The sequence below is a fragment of the Pseudopipra pipra genome, chromosome Z (assembly GCF_036250125.1).
Source record: "Pseudopipra pipra isolate bDixPip1 chromosome Z, bDixPip1.hap1, whole genome shotgun sequence".
In the NCBI taxonomy this organism is placed as follows: Eukaryota; Metazoa; Chordata; class Aves; order Passeriformes; family Pipridae; genus Pseudopipra; species Pseudopipra pipra.
In genome coordinates, this window is record NC_087581.1 from 44,572,556 (window position 1) to 44,593,093 (window position 20,538).

General features: G+C 36.0%; 1 protein-coding gene across 3 annotated transcripts in view; it reads right to left on the bottom strand.

Annotated features, from left to right (window-relative positions):
• Positions 1 to 20,538, bottom strand: part of APC (APC regulator of WNT signaling pathway) — a 74,574-nt gene that overhangs the window by 12,715 nt on the left and 41,321 nt on the right. For 2 of the 3 annotated variants that reach the window (XM_064641642.1, XM_064641641.1), the window contains exons 7-15: positions 19,908 to 19,991; positions 13,032 to 13,136; positions 9,202 to 9,324; positions 6,298 to 6,676; positions 5,071 to 5,166; positions 4,066 to 4,205; positions 2,639 to 2,716; positions 1,278 to 1,394; positions 399 to 613 (exon numbers count right to left, since the gene is read on the bottom strand). In XM_064641642.1, coding sequence (XP_064497712.1) covers positions 399 to 613; positions 1,278 to 1,394; positions 2,639 to 2,716; positions 4,066 to 4,205; positions 5,071 to 5,166; positions 6,298 to 6,676; positions 9,202 to 9,324; positions 13,032 to 13,136; positions 19,908 to 19,991 — 1,337 coding nt within the window. The remainder of the gene's footprint in view (positions 1 to 398; positions 614 to 1,277; positions 1,395 to 2,638; positions 2,717 to 4,065; positions 4,206 to 5,070; positions 5,167 to 6,297; positions 6,677 to 9,201; positions 9,325 to 13,031; positions 13,137 to 19,907; positions 19,992 to 20,538) is intronic. The other variant, XM_064641643.1, reaches the window with a different exon arrangement.

A 20,538-nucleotide genomic window follows, 5' to 3' on the forward strand; every position in this document is an offset into this window, starting at 1 on the left:
GTAAGTGGCATTTCAAAAGGATAAGAGACAAAACAAAAACCTATTATTCTAGAGGCGAGTCTTGCCCTCAGAAAGGATAATCATGAATTCTCCAGTGCAGATTTATCTCATATTTCCACTAGCTTTCATCTGAATGCTAACCAAATTCTATTACAAACATGAATAGTTAGCTTTTAGTACATCATTTTAGTACACTCATCATTAACAAGCAGCAGCTATTAATCTGTTTGCATATTCCTGTTATATAAGTGAAATGCCTGCCTTATCAAGGGTATTAAAAATTAACTGGGCTTAATTACTATGCTTAATACATGCATTCATATTAAGGCTCGGTCATAGAAACTATGTCTAATAAATACACATGTGGAACCAGTGAAGATTTTCAGAAGTATACCTACCTATGGTCCTCATTAGTAGCAATTAAGCTAGAAACATTTCTTAATATTCCTCCTCCACTTTCTATGATGGCTAAAGTGTTTGTTTGGCTCCGGTACGTCAGTGTGCTGACCAGAAATGCAAGAGCACCATCGACAGCACATATATCAGCTTTGTTCCCAGTACAGTGTGCTGACAGATTCCATAAGGCACTCAGAACACTTTTCAGGGTGGATTCCTAGGAAAACAGCAAAATGACAGAATGAGGGAAGTTTTCAGCTGTTGACCACAAGCTCTCAGAAATACTTTAAGTTAGCTTCAAGGAGCTGTGTGTGTTCTAATTTCTGCTTTCTGGGGTGGTAAAGTAGATTTCTAGTTTTTTGTTCACTTTGCTCCTTCCTTCAGCTGTGTATTTGATATTTTCTGCCCCAGAGGTTTCAGAAATCTGTGTCACAATACTTCTTTGCTGCCGCAATGATAGAAATGGCTTGAAGAGTAGCTGGCAGGAGACTCTGGGATGGAATATAATCCCTTCCAGATACCAAAAATCTATACAGAAAATTACAGAAGTGGCAGTTATCTATTCACTAACTCAAAAGAGGTTTTATTAAATGGCAAAATTATAAAAAAGGCTATTCAACAGAACAGCTCATGAAACTGAAAAGCAAAAGCTGTCAACCCTCATAAGTAAAATTAAATCAACAGCAGTAGTTTTGAGATGCCATTGCTACATTGTGGTCTGCTGCTATGCCAACTCAAATCTGCTCTTCTTCAAAACAAGTTACCTGAACCACATCAAATGTTTCACCAATCATTTTCATCAAAAGAAGGACAGTAGTTGTGTTTTGTGTAAAATACATACAATCTCTCAGAAATTTATCTCAATCACTTATAGAGGATACCTTCTTAACTTCTAAAGCACATTCCATCAATGCTTTCACACTTCCAACTTCTCTGAGTGTCTTTTTACTATTCACATCTGCTCGCCAGGACAAATTCCTCAGGACACTTGCAATGACCTGCAAAATGTGAAAGAAAAATAATGCATCTCAAGGTAGCTACTTCTTTGGCAGGCTATCACACCTTCCTCCTGGGACTTTTTAAATGCTATGACTAATTAACAGTAGCCATGTTAAGCTACTGAACTAAACTTTGCTAAAATCTGCTTTTTGCTGTGTTGTCTGCTAGACTGTTATAACATTTCAGTATGAAGTTTGATCAGAGGTACTGGCTTTTGTGTGTGGGTACCTAAAACAGAGATCTGAAATCAGGTTTCCTGCTTTCCACGTGAGTTGAAAATCCTGTCCAAAAAATTCAGATTTGTTCTCTACTCTTATGTCTGTATAAGAGTTATGTAATCTCAGGGGAGATTCATATAGTATTTTCTGCTTGGAAAATAGAACAATAACATTTTCCGGTCTCACAGATGGTATGATTACTTCGATTGATGTTTATAAAGCTCTTTGAAGTCTTTTTAAAATACACTGTGTCTTTTGTAAGCAGAATACAATCTGCACCCTTTGGACTGAGGCAGGTCAGTCCAGAAGTCCTGGCCTAGGTATACCAGAGTATATCAATATCAAAGTTTACCAATAACCTTTATCGTAATTCTAATATTTTTCTCAATCTTAACTAGTCAGTTCCTCCTGCAGTGAAGAGAATTTTTTGTTAACAGTGTTTTAAGAAATAAAGTCAATTTTACTTAAAATTGGTCTTTTTATCTGATAATTCACTCAGACTGCAAGGAAAAAAGGGCTTCCTTTAAAAGAGCTATTCCAGTTTATTTACAATATGCATTAATTAAAACTGATTATAATTTAATATTTAATGACTTAAAACAAGTGCCATACTAGTGAAGAACACTGCTGTGCTTTCAACTTTCAGGATCACCCTAAGCACTTCCTAAAGACTTTATTTTCAAGCTGTTTTCTTTACACAGCAGGAACCATTAGAATAGACGCTCAGGTATCACACTGAACACATTAAGATCTCTCAAACTTACCTTTAAAAGTGTAAAAAAAGTCTACTTTAAAAGTGGACTTCCACTAACAGATCAGGGTCATAAAAAGTAAGTTTTATAGCCTATATGTTACAATAAAAAAATCAAACCCCAAAAAATCCCCAGAACATGACCACACAGGTAAGGATTTTTCCAAGGAGAATGTGCATCATAATTGATGAAATGAGTACAAGTACAAACGTTGCATCATTGTTAAGGCAAACAAGACAACAAAAGAAGTATTTAATCTCAAAAGAATCTTACCTGCTGTAAGTCTTCACTTTCAGATTTCAGTTGGGCTACAAGAGCTCTCATGCAGCCCTTCATGGAACATAACGTAGCCTGTTATGAATTGGAAGAAAAAAGAAAGTGAATAGTATTAAATGACAGGTTAGGTGGCTTGCTTCTGCACAATGTTTTGATATTTTAAGCAAATTATAGCTGAAGTTTAATAATAGCTTCCTAAGAGATGTTGCCAACAATAAATATTTGTTTTACAACTACTAAAAATTAATGTAACTATCAGTTTCAATACATAAGTGATAAAATTGTGCTAAATTTTTGTATTTTTTACCATAGGTCTAGGACATGATCTGCAACTTTGCTACCTTAGAAGCCTTCTTTACTATGCACCAGATAAGATACCTACTGCCTAGCAAGTCTCACAATGACATTTTTTCTTTTGAAATAAACACAGTTTGAAAAATGAGTATTTAAAACTGACATAACAACATTTCTGACTTTTTAAGCATAATGTAACAACTAAGAAGCTGCAAGGCTTTGAAATAATTTCTGATAATTCACAAAATTATTCCAAGCAGTATGCACCCGAAGTGTACTACTTCTCAGATGGACAATGTGTGCATTTACAACTGAGTAGTTCAGTTTATGCTATAAACCCAGTAGCCTGTAGCAGTTAGTGACTGGATGATGTAAAGAGCCAATATTTGTGAGGCAATTTGCAGCAAGGATTTATGCTTTACTTTTGTCTAAAACTTGGAACAAAACCCGAGTTCTCTGAAGCCTGTTACTTCCATTCACTCCTGAAATATCTTCATTCTAGAGCAGAAAGATAAGTCTTCTCAGTATGAAGTTATTTTAAGATCCATAGCTTAGCAAAACCTGGGGCAAGGATTTACTGGATCTTTCTATCTTTTGAAAGACAGGTCCTTGTCAGAAACCGGAGAATCAATTTTCCCTTATAATGATTGATGTAGTGCCCAGCATGAGCCAGATATGCTCCAAATATTTAAAAACAAGCTCCAGCCTGAAGAGGTTTGAAAAATTTCACTAGAAGTTATAGTATTGTTAAATAACTGACAACTTTAGAAAATCTGACTCAATTAGCAGTTTTAGTTCAATATCCTCAGAAAAAAGCAGTCACTGAAATTATTATGTGTCATATTAACCTAGTGCTCATAGAAAAGTCAAGCCAATAGATAAAATCCTTATTCTCAGTGACAAATTAAAAGTTATTTAATTTTATATGAGAGCCAATACTATACTTGAGTGATACAACATTCAGTTTGTGGTGCTGTCAGGAGCAGGATGGAATGACAGAAGTATTTTTAACTTCTGCCTTGAGCTCAAACTCAGTATCCTGTCCTGGAGATTTATCACCTGTGTTGAGAACTGTAATTCAAACATAACCTTGAACTGAAATTATTGCATGTTTACAATTCTGCCCTTACCTTGTTTGCCACATCTCCAAAAGTCAAGTTTGTCAGAGCCATTCCAGCATACCTCCTCAAGGTAACACTATAGTGATCATTTGTGAGTCCATACATTTCACAATCCACTTGCAACAGTTCAGCAATGGCCTGCAAACCTCCTTTGGAAAAAAAACAATTAAGAAAAGGAATAATATCTCTACTCTAGTATCTTAAGTACAGTTCATACACACCAAGGAACAAACTGCATTTTTAGGTACAGAACAAATCTCAAATATCTGAAACCCACAATGCTCAAAAAGGTATTAAATTGTTAAATGCTGCCTCTGGATCTTGAATCCTGTACTTAGCAGCAGCTAAAAGATAAGGCAGCACGACATTGGGATTTCAGGGCAAAATGGAAGCAGGAGGAATTATGAGAAGCAAGAAGCACACTCATCTTTTAATTCCACCCAGCCAAAATCCTGACAGACTTGCACCAGATACCTATAAGTCTATTTACTAAATCTGAAAGATTATCCATTTAATTATTATCACTGCATATTATTTTCTGAGAGGAGTTCATACAGTATTTTCCTTGATAATGATAAGTGGCAAATTAAGGAAAATTGCATGCACAAAACTTACTCAGAACGGACTAAAAAATTCAGGCTGTCAAGCAGGAACCAATGCAGGACAAAAAAACCTCACCAAAACACCAACAAGAAACCTCCCACCCTGGGAAGTAGTCTCCATTATGAGTCCAATACTTCTAAAATTGCAAGTACTTCCATAATAATACTAGTTTTCAAAAATTCACAGTTCATGCCAGAGAACCCAGTAACTGGCATAATAATTTATCCACTACGAAATGGTGTGGTTAATTTAAACTGCATTCGTCACTTACATCTGACACAAACGACCTGATTATGTCTTTAAACTACTAGAAAAAAAAATAAAGCCATATATCCAGTGAGGAACACAAGGAATGTTAAGAGTTTCCAGGAAGCTTCTCAAAGGAAGTCAGAGAAATACATCTGGTCTTACCAAGTTCATTCATTGCATGCCTGTGTTCTTCATCAAATGAGAGTTTCATCAGAACACACACTGCAGGACAAATCTGATGATCCACTGGAGCAGGCACTGATTCAGAAACAGGTAACAGTTAGTATTTCCTAGGTGATTTTATATAATAGTTAAGTTTTCTAAAGCGAATCTAATCTTAAAAGCAAATCAGCTGCAGTTTTATTCAGGGTTTGTATCTTCCCAGTAATCCATGAACAGACATTTAGTTAAGAATGTTACTAAGAAAAGTGCATACTGTATTTGATGCTGAAACACAAATCAGGGAGAATCCTGATCCATGTGTGGAGTAAGAAATATGACTTGCAGTACAAAAATATTACCTTGTTACTCTTAAAAACGAATCTTCATGAAGCAAATCAATATGGTTAAATATTCTGGTGGCATTAAATAATATGCCACATAATCTGAAGCTGGGTTTCTGGGTGTTATATGACATTATGAATGGTTCATTGAACACCAATTGATAATGCAGAAATGGTATTGATACATTTTGTTCTGAGCCCCACTTCTGCTAAACTGTTCTTGTGGTGAACTCCAGCACACAGGAAGCAGCCCCTGACTTCAGTAGTACATCTGCCATGGACACCTACGGAATGTCCTCAATTCAGAGAAGCAGCTAAGCAATCCAGAAGGCTAAATCTTTTTTTTTTTTATCCCAACTGTTCCCTGAGAAAAATCCTATTAATTTACAATGTCATGTTTTTCATATTTTTTTAACCCAACTATTTCTTACACACAACATTATAAATAACGGCTAATATTATATTGAATAGATTGAGATTATTTAATTTGTGCTCTCTGCCCCTCTCCCAAATGGAATGTGTTATCTCCTGAATACATATGCATCAAAAGCAATTTGGGATTGTTTATCCATCAAAATGTAAAACTAAATGAGTACATATTCAGTATTAATTTACAGATTACAAATATAAACTACTAGAATTACTACCTTGAAAGCACACCAAGGTCTGTGATTTAAATAAAAAGTGTATAAATAGGGTATTATATCTGTAATACATACTATTTCCTAACACTAATTCCACTTTAAAAAAAAATACATTCACACACATATATGTGTAATAAAACTTGCATATATTCAACAAGAAGTCAGATTAAAGTTGTACTTTCTGTAAAGACACTCTTTTCAATATATCCTTGAAACGTTTTTATACGTCTTGCAGAACCTACTTGGGTTTTTGTCCTGGTCCATGCCTTGTTCATGCGCCTCCTGCCATTCCCAACACGTTTCACAGTAAGCACGGATCTGCTCCAAAAGATGGAGCACACGGATTTCCCGTCTGCCTCGCTTATCATCAGGCTGGGAGTGAATGATGTTATGCAGTGCAGCGCTGGCTCTGGCACGGGCCTCTTTACTACCACGAGAGTTTCCTAACAAGACAGAGTCTTTATCGTTGCCATGTAAAAGCTGGATGAGGAGAGGAAGACATCCAGACTGACGCATGGCTATGCAGCTGTCCTGGGAGCTAGACATTGCTAGCAATGTTCTTGACATGTCATCTTTATCATGAGTACCAAGCATTGATAACAATGAATACACCATTTCCACCTGCAGGTCAAATGATTTAAAAAATACAGTTATGTTTTAAAAACACACATTAAATTAAAATGAAGTTTGAATGGTACATATGAGCAAAAAAAATCATATTTAACGGTGGAAAAAATTGTGCTCTTTAAAAAGAATTAAACTCTATTACTACTTCAGCATTCATAAGCTTAATAAATTTCACTTAGTGGTTAAGTGGCTGGAAGTGAGTGGTAGTTGTGTGTAACTGTATTAATCTACAAAACCAATAGCAAAAACTTCTAGATTTCCATTGTACAAAAAGATTAAACAAACACACTAATGAAAGTGTTTCAGTATGGGAAAACCAAAATTTCTTTAGAATTAAATTTGTCTTAAAAAAACTATGTTCTGTATGAATCACACATTATTATAAAGATGTTCTTTGGTGAAAAACTATGCTATGTGGTATTAAATACAATTATTCTAGACAAAGGATATGAATTATTACAGAAATTTTTAGTTTACATTATGTTAAAAAAATCTGACATCCACTGTATTTAAAGTTTTCCTTTAAAATACTTCAAACTAACTGATAATTTTTTGTTAGGAGACTGACTTGTATATGGACCAGATTATTTACAACAAATGCAACACTAAAGAGTTAAATTAATACTTTTCCGAATCTACAGGGATTAAAAACCAATAAAGCAAACAAATGCTTATTTAATGTATATAAAATACTGAGCATTTGTCCAAATAAATTAAGCCATGAAAACCCAGTATTACCCATTTAACTTGGAGTAACCAAATTTCTCATTAAAAATAGCAATTTTTGAGTGATTCCCTTGGCTGTCACGTAATATTGTGGTCAAGGCACTATTTAGTTTGTATTCCCACTCTTCAGTAATAGCTTTCAATCAAGAAATGCATTTGATTCTTCTAGTCAACTTTTAGTAGAATAACAGGATGTAGAAAATGATCTTAGATACTACCTAGAAACTCCAAACTCCTAAAGTCAAGATTAACAGGAACATTCAAAGTCAAAGCACAACATAAAGAAACTGTCAAAGGGAATTGTGAAATTGCAGCGTGTATGTTTCTTTAGAATATACTAATTAAGGAAGAAATGAGACTTTGGACCATTAGCCTAAGTTTTCTACTAATAACAAGACATTTGCACTAGTTACCCTACCTGTGAATGATTTTATTTGGTATCTTCAGTGACAATTCAAATGTGCCTGAAGATGAGTACATGAGTTATAAAAAAATGAATATCAGCAAGTAGACTAAGCATATGTATTTCTCTAAACACTATAGGATTGCTGAGGCAACAGAAATCTCAAAATCTGTGGAACTGTATGATCACATGCAAAACGCACTGAAATAGGAGCCAATTTTGTGACAGTGTAGCATCCCAATTTGAAGACCCTATCTTCCTGGTCTGGGAAAAATCAAATATAGCATTAAAACAAACTGCTTTGATTCTTAAAGGAGAGTGAATTTAATCTGCTTTATGCAACTATCTTGGCAGATATTTCAACTGACAGCTGCAATGCAGTGTTAATTGCATTTGGAAGGCAAAGTTTTTGCCCGAGAATAAAGCTGAAGAAGCCACGAACATCAGGCTTCCAGGTTGCAACAAACACATTATAGGAAAAACTAAAATCTGTTTGTCTGTCTCTGTATACACACACTGCCTACAGACTCATCTTTCTGCATCTGTAAAAACATTCTTCTATTTAGAATCTCAACCACTTTCCCTTCTGCTCAGACATTAATATTAAACATTCCCTACCCCACAGCACACTCTGTTCAACCCATTTCTTTGCCTGTATCCTTCCACACTGAATCCCCCTCCCTGCCTTCAATGCTTTCCCACTGTTTGTAGCTTTGGAGAGTCCTAGAGTTTGCAGTGAAAATACTCGCAGACAGACAGATGAGTTGATATCACCTCCATTTGGGACATGCAGGACTAAAATCACAACATTATAATGCTTTTTTTAAGGTCCAAAGTAATTAATACTATGTCAAGCTAATAGGTTTGGCTTCCTAGAAGACTGGGCTCAGCACACCATCCATAGTATCCACACTGCTGCTGATTCCAGAGGCAGTATGAGATCTAGTCGTTCATGAATTTGTCTTTTTCTTCTCCTCATATACTTCTGACTGCAGTCTTTTGTGGACAGACACTGTGAAGGGCTTACATAATTTTTTTTGTCCATTTTATTTCTCAGCAACTGCATTTTTTTTGTGGATTTGTATTCTGCAAAAGTATTTGAAGAAGTGCTCTGAAAAAGGTTAATTTTCATCACTGATTATAAATCAACATCACAAGCTTTTTAGATATTCCAGTAACTTCTAGGAATCATTTGTTCCTTACTGTAACAGTTCTTAACTGATCGTCAACAAGTTAAAAAAAAATAAAATTCTGTGCATATATTTGAAAAGTATCCTAAAATTTTAACTTAATAAAATTACTATGTATGTATAGCTCGTTCAGCTAAATATTAGTACTACTAGCAGAAACAATGAGGTTATTGTATTAGTAAAAATGTAGCATTAGCGACCTGTGGTTTGTAATCTTCGGTTACCTTGGTACCCAGATGACTTGTCAGTCTGCGAGGAACAGAATAGTTACTACTAGAGCTCATAACACTGGCTGTCTCGTGGTCCATTCGAGCAGCAGAACCCTACAAATTCAAACAACAACTCAGTATAAAATGAAGTCTGAGTAAAAAAACAACCGCCTAATTCAGTTTCAGCACTGGATGAATTGTACTGACAGTAATGAAACGTCAACTTCTGTTGAGTTGGGTCCTCTCTGTCCCAACATAACTTAAGAAGTCGCTGTTAAATCTGTTTTTATTAACCACTTTTCCTGAGAGTTAGCCTCAACAGAATTGTACTTTTAATGGAACTGATTTATAATTACTATTTTCACCATGTGTGAGGAGTGGACTTTGTAACAAACCTGAATAATAATTTTTAGAGAGTGGAAAAAAACCAGCCTCAATTTTTATGTCTTATTATGTAGTGGAATAGGTCTGTACTTTTTCAGAACAAAACCGGATATGCAAGAACTGTCTAGTACCAAGAGAATCATCTGGACAAGGAGTGACCCTGTTTGAATTTGTCAATATCAAAAGCAAATTGTGAGTGGTTGAGTAATTTTTTAATGAAAAACTATAAAATAATGCTGACACTACTTGATGCCATTGTCCTAGAAATTATTGTAAACAGTTTGCTCCTACCTGTATTAGCAAGACTCATGTATCAGCATCTTCGTCGCCTTTTAATATGTTTTGTGTATTTGCATTTTTCCTTTTCCCACCATCTTTTCCCACTAATTATCTTTATTTTTCTTTCATTTGCTGTTGTTTTATTTCTTTCTCTTTCTCTGCTTCCTGTCTCTGAAGTTTCCCTTGCTATGTCACTCCCTTCTCATTTGCTTTGGGGAATTCAGAAAACATATTTGTTTAGGGAACACTTTTAGTATTTAGCATCAGAACAGTGTTTTACTCAGGTAGTCACCAGTCTTTCTTTGATCCTCTAAAAAAGCTAAGATCTGTTCATGAAATTATTGCCCTTATTTGCAAAACAACGTTTTCAAACTATATGGATCTATGAATATTACTTTTTTTTAAAAAAAACCCACAAAAACACAGAAGAAAACTCCATGGAAGACACTTTGAAATAATTTCTGTGATTTCTATGCACAGCATAAAGAAGAATATTCCCTTCTGAGTATTAGCTGTTCATACCGTTCAACATCTTAAATGTGAAGTTGAAAGAGACTATAAATAAAAGGTAGGAATAACTTAATGCAGTGTTTGTATAGACAGAAAAGAATCTAGTTATAGTGGAGTATGAAAACACATATTATTATACTCATTTCACTCTCCCATTTGAATGCAGAAGATTTGATGCAGGTTCCAGTAGTATTATGCTACATAAGTATAACTGGAATGATTTAAATTCACACAATTTATTCCAATATATATTTCCTATGTAAACAAGCCTTTATTTTCTCTGTTGACTGTACGAAAAAATCTGAAAGCTTAGAATGAAAATCACATTGGATTTTCTCAATTATTCACTTAAATAACGTGCAGTGCTAAGAATATGGGAATGAATTCCCAGATTTTTACACAGAGCAACCCCTTTGTATCACCTTGACCTCAAACTACATTCAGAGGATTACAGGTTCAAAATAAATGTACATGCCAGAATTCTCCATTATTAAGCTTAGCATGATCCAAGATCGTAAAAATGACATAGGTTTGGAGCACTACTTCCTAAAATGCACCATGGTGTAGACAGAAATAGCCTAATTATTCTATCGTTTCCCTCAAACTGTATCAACTTCAATTCAGATAACTAATTCTTTCAGAGCCATCATGCGTCCTTGCTACTCAGAGGAGGATGCCGGGATGCCCAGTGAAGTGTAACTGCATTTCTTATTGGCGCCTAAAAACTAATGTGAAAGAACTAATGGAAGGTGTGGCCATTCATGTAAGAAAATGGGAAATAACAAGGAAATGTTGTGCGGACCTTTCCTGTGTAGACCCTTCTCTTTCAAAATCTTCTCCTCTCTACTTCATTTTGTTTTCTCCTTTTATACTTTTCGGTCTTTAACTCATTGTTTTACCAGGCTTGCTATCTACCCTGTCAATTTGGCAGTTTTACCTGGTTTGTGACATATTTTCTTAACAAGATGGACAACTGGAATCAATTCCTTTATGAATCTTGCAAAACAAAGTTTTGAAAATAATTTTACTTAGGCATGAGGGTAATGAGTATAACGGAAAAGAGAAGACAGCTGAAAGATGGTGCAGAAAAGGATATACCTGAATTCTGAAAAATCCTGGATTCAATTGGCAGTGTTTCAATTAACAGTGACTGCCAGTTAGAACCAAATGATTTGGTTGAAACTTTTTTTTTCACTCCATTGAATACTGATTGCTCAAAGTATACTGAACTGGTTTATCAGAAATAAATGTTACACCCAATCCATTAAACCTTTCTCTGTCTGGACTTGCACTGAAAGCAAGTAATCCCCAGATGGCTGTTTTAACACAGATAGAGTGTCCTGGCTCTATCCACCTCCAGGAGGAAGGAACATGCATGTTTTACACATTTTTATAAGGCAAAAGTCAAAATTTTACAAATCCTCAACGTAAGGCCTCAAGTGAAGTATGAATGAATCTTCCACTTGCATAAGTCTGCCAAGATATGACAATCCCTTCTTCCTTCCTTCTCTGTAAAATACATTGTCCAGAAATACTCCTAATTCATCCTCTCAATATGGATGGTGCACCAACAATGCATCAATTATTTAAATACATTATGCTTTCAGCCCCAAAGCAGCACTGAACTCTTTTCTTCCCAAACAATAAAGCTGTCATAAGAATTAAGAGTCAGAGCCTCAATCACATATGGATGATAGAATTTAATTCCAAATGGTGATCAAATGTATTTCAAAAGCAAAATCACAGGCTGTGCTTACTGTTCAATGAAGTGAAATATTCTAGCCAAATCACAGTTCTTTCTGATAAATTTTCTTTACAAGATACTTTCAGAAATATTTACATAATTACACTTCCTTAGATTAGCAAAAATATTTTACATATGAATTCAGCTATTAAATCTATATTGTGAAGCTTTAAGAACCCAAATTACTAGTGGGAATGTCTCAGCTACAGTTGAAAATCATGAGGGGAATGACCACGGTAAATAAATAAAAGTATTTTTAGCCAAAGAAAGAAGTCATAAATATTGATGAATATTGTTTTTAAAAGACAAGAATTTAATGTACACCTCAAAATATTCCACTAATGTATTTCTCTAATAAAAGAAAAGCAATGAAAGATTATTTAGAAGCATTTAAATAACCTGCAGCCTATTTCCAGGAGATTATCTCATTGATACTATGGTTTCAAAGCTTTAGATAAAACAATATTAAAGAAACATTAATGATAAACCTGCCATTTGGTTCTTCTCTTTTTTTTAAAATCACTGATATTTCAGTGGTAATTTCTAAAGTGAAAATTTAAACAATTTTCCATAATTAAATCACACTTTCAATATTAAAATTCACCTACAATAAAATACATTCTCCATAGCCATTCCTGTTATCTCCTTCAAAGCATTAGGCTCATCAATCATTTAAACAAAGGAAAAACACTCCCCGCATTATTGAATATTTATACTTTACCTTATTAAAAAATTTCCTTCCAGTAAATACAAGAAATTTCCCACACAGAGATGGAAAAAAGGAAAATATACATATTTTTTAAAGGAGTAGGCATGCAAACACAGTAAGGTAATTCCAACACATTAAGCACCATACACCTCAAATATTTAATTACATTAAAACCACACAAAATACTCTATTTACCTGACCAGTATTGCTAGCTGCTGCGTTGATTTCTGCTGCTCCTTGACCTTCATTCTGTCTCTCCGTATCATGGGAACCTGCATCGTGCTTGCTTTGAGGTGCTCTCTGCAGATACAAGAGTTTAGGAAATTACATACTGAAATGAAGTGCACTTTATCATTCAAAGCTTTCTGGCCTGTGAAAGCATCTCTCCTACACTCTCACAAAGCCATCCAAAAGCACTTTGCATTTCACAAGCCTGAGACTCAAAAATTAACAGCCGAGCCTAAGCGTCTTTGAAAGGCTGCAAGATGAAAGTGGAGCCCATCCTCTGAGGATTACAGCCCTGCAAGACAAAGGATTCGCTGTGACACACAGGAACACCATTTTCCACCAGCTGTGCTCACATCCCTATCGGAAATGTAACAGAATTGGAGCAAACAACTGTCTGCTCTGCTCTGCCACATGATCCCCGCATTTACTGGGGACTACGGCAGCACAGCTCAATTAAGCTTCGCATTCTAAGACAAGTAATTTCTGCTTGAACAGAAGGATATCTGTACTGTAAGAATCCTTCTAAATGTCAAGGACAAATAGTGCAGGAATTACCACTGTGATAGAAATAAAATTTATATAGCCTGATACTGATCCATCTAATATTCTGTCAAAATAAATTTAACTGACATGGTAAGCTGGTACAGACAGGTTTCAGTTCCTTCAGGAAACTGGAGTTTTACACATCTACATGAAAATTAACCTGGGTTTCCCTGCTACTGACAAGGATCATGAGATCAAAAGAGAAAATCAGGCCTTTAAATACAGTTTCCTAATGAAGTAAACAGAATGTGGCCCTTAGTGCCATGGTCTAGTAACCATGGGTTGGACTTGATCTCAGAGGTCTTTTCCAACTCAGTTGATTCTATGATTCTATGAATAATTGGGCACTTATAAAGTATGTGAAGTATCCAACATTATCTATTAATGTGTTTAAAACATTTCAGATTTTCAGAAAGACATGAATGGAACTGGTTGAAGACTGAAACTTAAAGCAGGATTATTTTTCAAGTATTAGCCTTGTTGCCAAATCTCATTTTATAGACTAAGAGGCTATTACCTTAACAGACAAAACAATCTCAAATAACTTGTTTAGCTACACTTGGTATATTACATGAAGTTTCTATGTGACTCTGCAATGGTCTTTAGCAGAACAGCCTATAGAGCTTTGTCTGCCTTACCTTGATTAGAGGATATTTGTCTTTGACTTTTAGCAGAAACATACTGCTTGCTCTTCAAGGTACATACACTGAAACATCTTTAGTTACCCAGTGATCAAACTCATACAGTATCACTGGCATAAATAACTCTGTTTTGTTCCTATAGAGTCTCAAACCCAGAAAATATGTCATGTTGAAAAGAACTTCAGAAACCAGTAATTAACTATAATACATCTGAAGCGATAACTTAAAAATTAAATCTATACAGTTTAACTCAAGGAATAAGGTAGGTCAAAGAACACAATAATATTACACGAAGTAACGAGAAAATTGGAAAAAATTATGGGTAGAACATTTCTTAATATTACATGTTCAGTTATGGAAAACAAGTAACCCCCAATAAGCTACTATTCTTTTAAATCTGATCTGTAATTTTAAAGGTCACCATCCCTGTCACTGTGTAAGAAATGATACTGCTACTGGTGCTCATATAGTAACTACAGAACTTTTGATTCCCAGTACTAGAGGGGAGGCCCCAGCCAAGATCAGGCCTTGCTGCACTATGTGCTGAATACAATACAATATAGGCTGAATCCCTGTCTCACAACATTTTCAATCTTGAACAAAGTGTAACTATGAGTTTGACAAAAACTAGATCTAAGCCTCCAGTATAACTCAGGACAGAATTTTCCAGTCATGAGGTGACATTTTCAATCCCATGTAAAAAGCAGTATTAAACATGCCTAGAGGTAAAAAGCTGAATGGTTCATTAGCTGGGCTCTGACCCACTGGGTCACCTGAAGGGGGATAACAGTACTCTTCCAAAAACAACCCTGGGGTTGGGGTAACTTTTTTGGGGTGCTGATGAGGGTATATGTATTAAATAGTTCTGCTGCATCTGCAGCACATACACACAGGTATTTCATTCACTGACAAGAAAAGTTTCTGCTCTCCTTGACACTCTCTTTCTCCTCCTATTCACATACATTTCGTTTATGAATGAGCTGGTTTCCCATTCCCCCCAAGTACTCTCAAAAATACACCATTACAAAAAGTAGTCTACAAAACATGTAAATTAATTTAGAAGGCGATTTTTAGCAGTCACTAGCAGGGTTCTGTAACTTTAAATGCAGTATGTGCTCATGACATGCACACACATTAAGGTCACATGAGTTAAGAGATGCACTTGAACATGAGATCTGCAAGTTCACAGTGAAAGAGTTCTTACCACTTCAGTTACTGAAGTAACTTAAAGCAGGTTGTTCTCTTCATGCAGACTGGCTCAAAGGAGTTAATGACAACACAGGTAGCAGAGAGCAGGCTATTCATTGAAAACTGAGTATTTATTATAGATATATTAATATATGTTTAAGTATATATATTTATATGAAAATATTATGTATCCACACATATGGATAATGACAACAGATTTTTGTACAGATCTAGCACTTCCATAAATAAATATTCATCTGATAGAGTGCCAATTAGTGGTTAGAAGGATAGTATAACCATCGTCAAGTTTGTTGCCTTTTCACAGTACCTTTCAACATTGAACACAGGACCTGTGGATGAAAATATAGAACCTACCAACCACACCAGCAAAGATCCAGAGCATGTACAGAGCAGCAGGCTCTGTAACCTCTACATGAGGCATAGCAGGTGGAGAATGGCACATGAGTCCCTGGGTAAAACAGCACCACCTGTTTCAAGCTTGACTTTTGAGAAGGCATAAGCTGGGTTTATAACCCCCGCTATTTCTGAAGGCTGGCATCACACCACCAAGTCAGTTTAACAGATTACATTTGTTTGCTCTTGCAGCAAAATGGTGGGAGACTGCACGTGAATATATTGCGTACTATAGGAATAAGGAGCTGCTCTCTCTGTCTTGTTTGCCACAATTTTCTAAATATTTCTGAAGTCAACAATAACTATCACTTGTCAGTTATTAACTTCCATGTATTTACTAGTAGAAAATTTATAAACTCTAGCTAATTATGACATTTGCAAGCATAGTAGGCCTTGATTATTTTTGCTAAGAAAACCGATTATAAATAATTTTACCTAATACTTGTCAACATGAGTTGCCAAAGCGGTCCATTGTACATTCAGTAGGTCAGAAGACCATTTTAGGCATAAACCACTGGTTTTTTTCCCCCAATATTCAACTACCCTTTTATTTTTCTGTGTGTTGAAAACTACAGATACCCTATTATTTTCTAGATACCAGAAAATGCTTATTTTGCCATTACTTCATATTAAACACAATATACATACATGTGTTAAGTAACATATATAAGAAAAAGAACAATGCAACAAGCAAAATTAAGAAAGCATATATTTCAAATATTTTGCTACAGTTGAGCCAAAGAAAAACTAAACTGAGTCAAATCCTTGAAAACACTCCTGTCCGTCACAGTTTAGAGCTTGCTAGGCATAATCTTCGTGAAAAATAAAGTCTTTACATTTTATCTACAGCAACACTGCCCAAGGGAAATACTTCACATATTTCAAATGATAGATATTATGAAAGAAAGGCCTGTACCACCATAAGAAAGTGAAACCCCCACACTGAACACTTGCCAAGAATTTGCTTTTTTCTTTTAAATAATTTCAATTTGTATCTAACAGCCAAAAATTCTCTTTGGACAGGTTTAACTCTACAGGGAATTTCAAACCTTATGAAAATCTTGCAAAATATTTAATAGAAGTTTCCTGAAATTTGAAGGTACCATCACTTGCATGTAAATTACTTCAATCTTTTCTAGAATCATTCACAAGACTTGGCAGTTTGCCAAACCTTAAAAATGCACTAAAATATATGCCAGAATTTTCTCTGCTAATCGATTTCCAAAAGCTATTTTTATGTTACAGTGTTGTATTTGGTCTGATTCTTCAGGATACATTGCCCCTGGATTCCACAGTGAATGACATCACCACACGGCCAACTGTATCAGCAGACAGGCTGTGATATCTGTTATTGCTGTTACCAGATCTTTATAAGAAGCACATTCAATTTGGGTATCACTGTATTGGGCACAGTATAAAAGTACAGTAAATATCTCACATTTGTATTTTTCAGTTACATGGACTCTGCAGTTTGAGTGCTACTACCTTCCCTCTCGCCACCAGAAAATTTCAGAATTAGATCCAGATTAGAGCTGTAAGAGATGCTCATCACTTGGAAATGATTAAAACACGCTATAAAGTACTAGCGTGCATGTAGTGACTGCCTCCTTTACCACTAGTACTCTGGTAACTCTGTCCTAAAATATCTAACTATTCAACCAGACATCCCAACATTTTACAGGTAAGACACACCATAAAAAAATTTCAGTATATCAGAACTTCAGTGTATGTGGCAGCCAAATAATTTGGTGAAAGGAGTGAAAAACTAAGACAAACCCTTTTTTTTTGTAGTCATATCTCAATGCTGGTTGAGCTCCTGACCTTAAGTAAGTTTAAAATACTGAGTTTTTTTAAATCAGAATAAGAAATAAACACTTTGGGGACAGGAGCTATTTGACTACATGGGACAAAAGTATCTGTCGAGAGGCTGACCAGCCAGGTAGGGAGAGCTTTACACTGGAAATGACAAGGGCCAGAGTGATTCCTCAACAAACAATTGACAAGTTGGAAGGGTAGGGCAGGCAAGGCAAGGACCCTGGCTGATGGGAACACAAGGGCAATCCACATGATTGAAATAAGAGCAACGTCCTTGAGCACAGGCACATAAGGAACAAGGTGCAGCAGAACAGCCTTGGGAAAGCTCTCAACCTGGGTTGGAGAATTCGCATGGCTGGGTGTCTGTCTCTGTGTGTGAGCAGACAGGAGGAGTTAATGTGAACGCAGTCATGGGGCTGTACCCTCACTGGGATCACAGAGATGTGGTAGAATAGCTCCTATGACTAAGACTGCAACTGAGAAATACAGGTCCCTTCTCCCCTCTAAAAAATGATAGGATAAGAGGAAACAGCCTCAAGTTGCAGCAGGGCAGATTTAGATTGCATATTGGGGAAAATTTCTTCACCAAAAGGGTTGAACAGACTTCCCAGGAAGAGGTGGGGTGACTGCCCCTGGAGATTTTAAAAAGATGTGCAGATGTGGCACTTGAGGGCATGGTTTAGTGGTGGACTTGGCAGTGTCAGGTTAATGGTTGAACTCAATGATCTTAAAGATCTTTTCCAACCTCAATGACTCTGTGGTCCTAAGTGAGGCAGGGAAGTTTTCCTTTATGCAAGACAGCAGCTACAGTGCATGGTGCTCTGCCTGGGGATGAGTCAGTCAAGAGCTTATGGGTGAAGATTAGCAGGCAGACCAACATGGGAGCTGTGGAGGACATCTTCTAAAGACCTCCTTATCTGGAGAAAGAAACAGGGAGAACTTTTTCAAGAAACTATAAGAAGCTTTGTGTGTAGAGGCCCTGGCCTCACAGGACCTCTTCAAGTCTGCTGGAGGGATAATAGCAGGATGAAACATTCCAGGAGATCTCCTGACTTCTCTGATGTCAATTTCTGGACACAAGTGATCCAAGGGTCAAGAAGGAGAGGCCCTGTGCTGGCTTTGATACTTAAAAACAAAGAAAGAACTTGCTGAGGACATGAAAGTTAGAAATAGCCTTGGTTGCAGTGACAATGAGATGGAAGAGTTCAGGATCCTAAGAGGAGGGGAAAGGGCAAAAACCACGACCACAGACCCTACCCCCACTGGAGAAGAGGTGATTTCAATCAAAAGCTTAAGGGATTGGAGCAGTTCTCATATGCAGAGAGGCTGAGAGAACTGGGACTGTTCAGCCTGAGAAAAGAAGGCTCAGGGAGATCTCAAGGTGTATAAACACCTGGATTGACTCATATGTAAAAAGACCAGGTAACTTTAATTTCACAGACTACTGTCTGATTCACCTGATGCACCTATAAAAACAGTTTTTCCCCCACATCCTGGAACAATGAAACCAGTATTTTTCAAAATGGAAAAATATACATCCGTTACTAATCCAAATGCTGCTTTGAGCTTTCACTGTAGTTACTTTGGGTGAAGACAAACCATAAAATATTCACGTCCAACACATTCTATATTTAATTTACCAATACAACAAATGGATTTGACATTCTAAGTGAATTTCCACTACGAGAGCAGTTTTTCCTAATGGCAATTACTAACATGGGCTCTGTAATTTACAAGAAACATCCTGTATTTCTTAATATATAACCCAGTACTTAAACACTAAAAATATACCAGGCTTCTATAATGAGGTCTGATGGAAGCTGTATCAATCCTGTTTTTAAACTTATCTCCTTCAAAAGACAAGTACATCATGAAGGTGCTTATCAGAGATTCATATTTAGAAAGGCATGTACAACTGATGGTTGTAATTATTTGCTAAAACAAAAACTCAGCCTTTATAATACACTGTATGTTAACATTTTTATTGAAATTTCAAGTTAAACTTCTGATATATCATTACTGATTAAAGCTCCACAGTAGCTTTAAGACTAATCCAAGTATTCCACCCTCAGGTCACTGGAAAGAGAGCAAGTAACACCTTAAGAATACTGACTAGTTGATTAATTGTGACATCAATTGCTGGTGAAAATAATCCTGACTAGCACTTCATTCAAATAATTTGGGTTTTTAAAAGAAAAAGATACATACCACAATCAAAAAGGGCAAGTAATTGCTCACTAACCTCTGCTTCAGCTGCTTGTGATTGCAGGAGCTGTCGTATGCGAAGAATGTCCTTTTCTATTTGTTGAATTCTCGCCACCCTTGCCTGAAACGAATGGATTTTCATGTTTGATTTTGTTCAAAACCTCCTTTTCCTTACTGTACTTAGTGACACTGTGAAGAGTTCCTTGCAAATAACGCTGACTGCAAAACAAACCTACTTCAGCTGGTACATGCAGTAGGTACTACATGCAGTAATTCAAGTGTGCTTCCTAACAGAAGACAGGCATGACTGCAACTATCTAAAACATAGTGAGTAGTCGACATTTTAATAAAATTGATACCCATTTGGATGTAATAGGTCGCCACATGACACATTCAGGTATAAACAAATGCTCCCATTATCTTGCACAATATTCCTCCTTCTGAAACCGACATTTTATGCAGACCTTTAGTGAATTTTTCCACTCTCTAATATTAGAGTTCTACTTGCCTTACAAAGATTTGAGAGAGATTTGTACTTGCAGAGTGTCTTGAAAGTATGAGACCCTGACTGATTTCTATTATATTCAGGTACTATAACGATTTGGGAGTTTTGCTCATGCTCAGCCTCTGAAATTTTCTGTTTCTACAAATCTCAAAAACTTACGTAC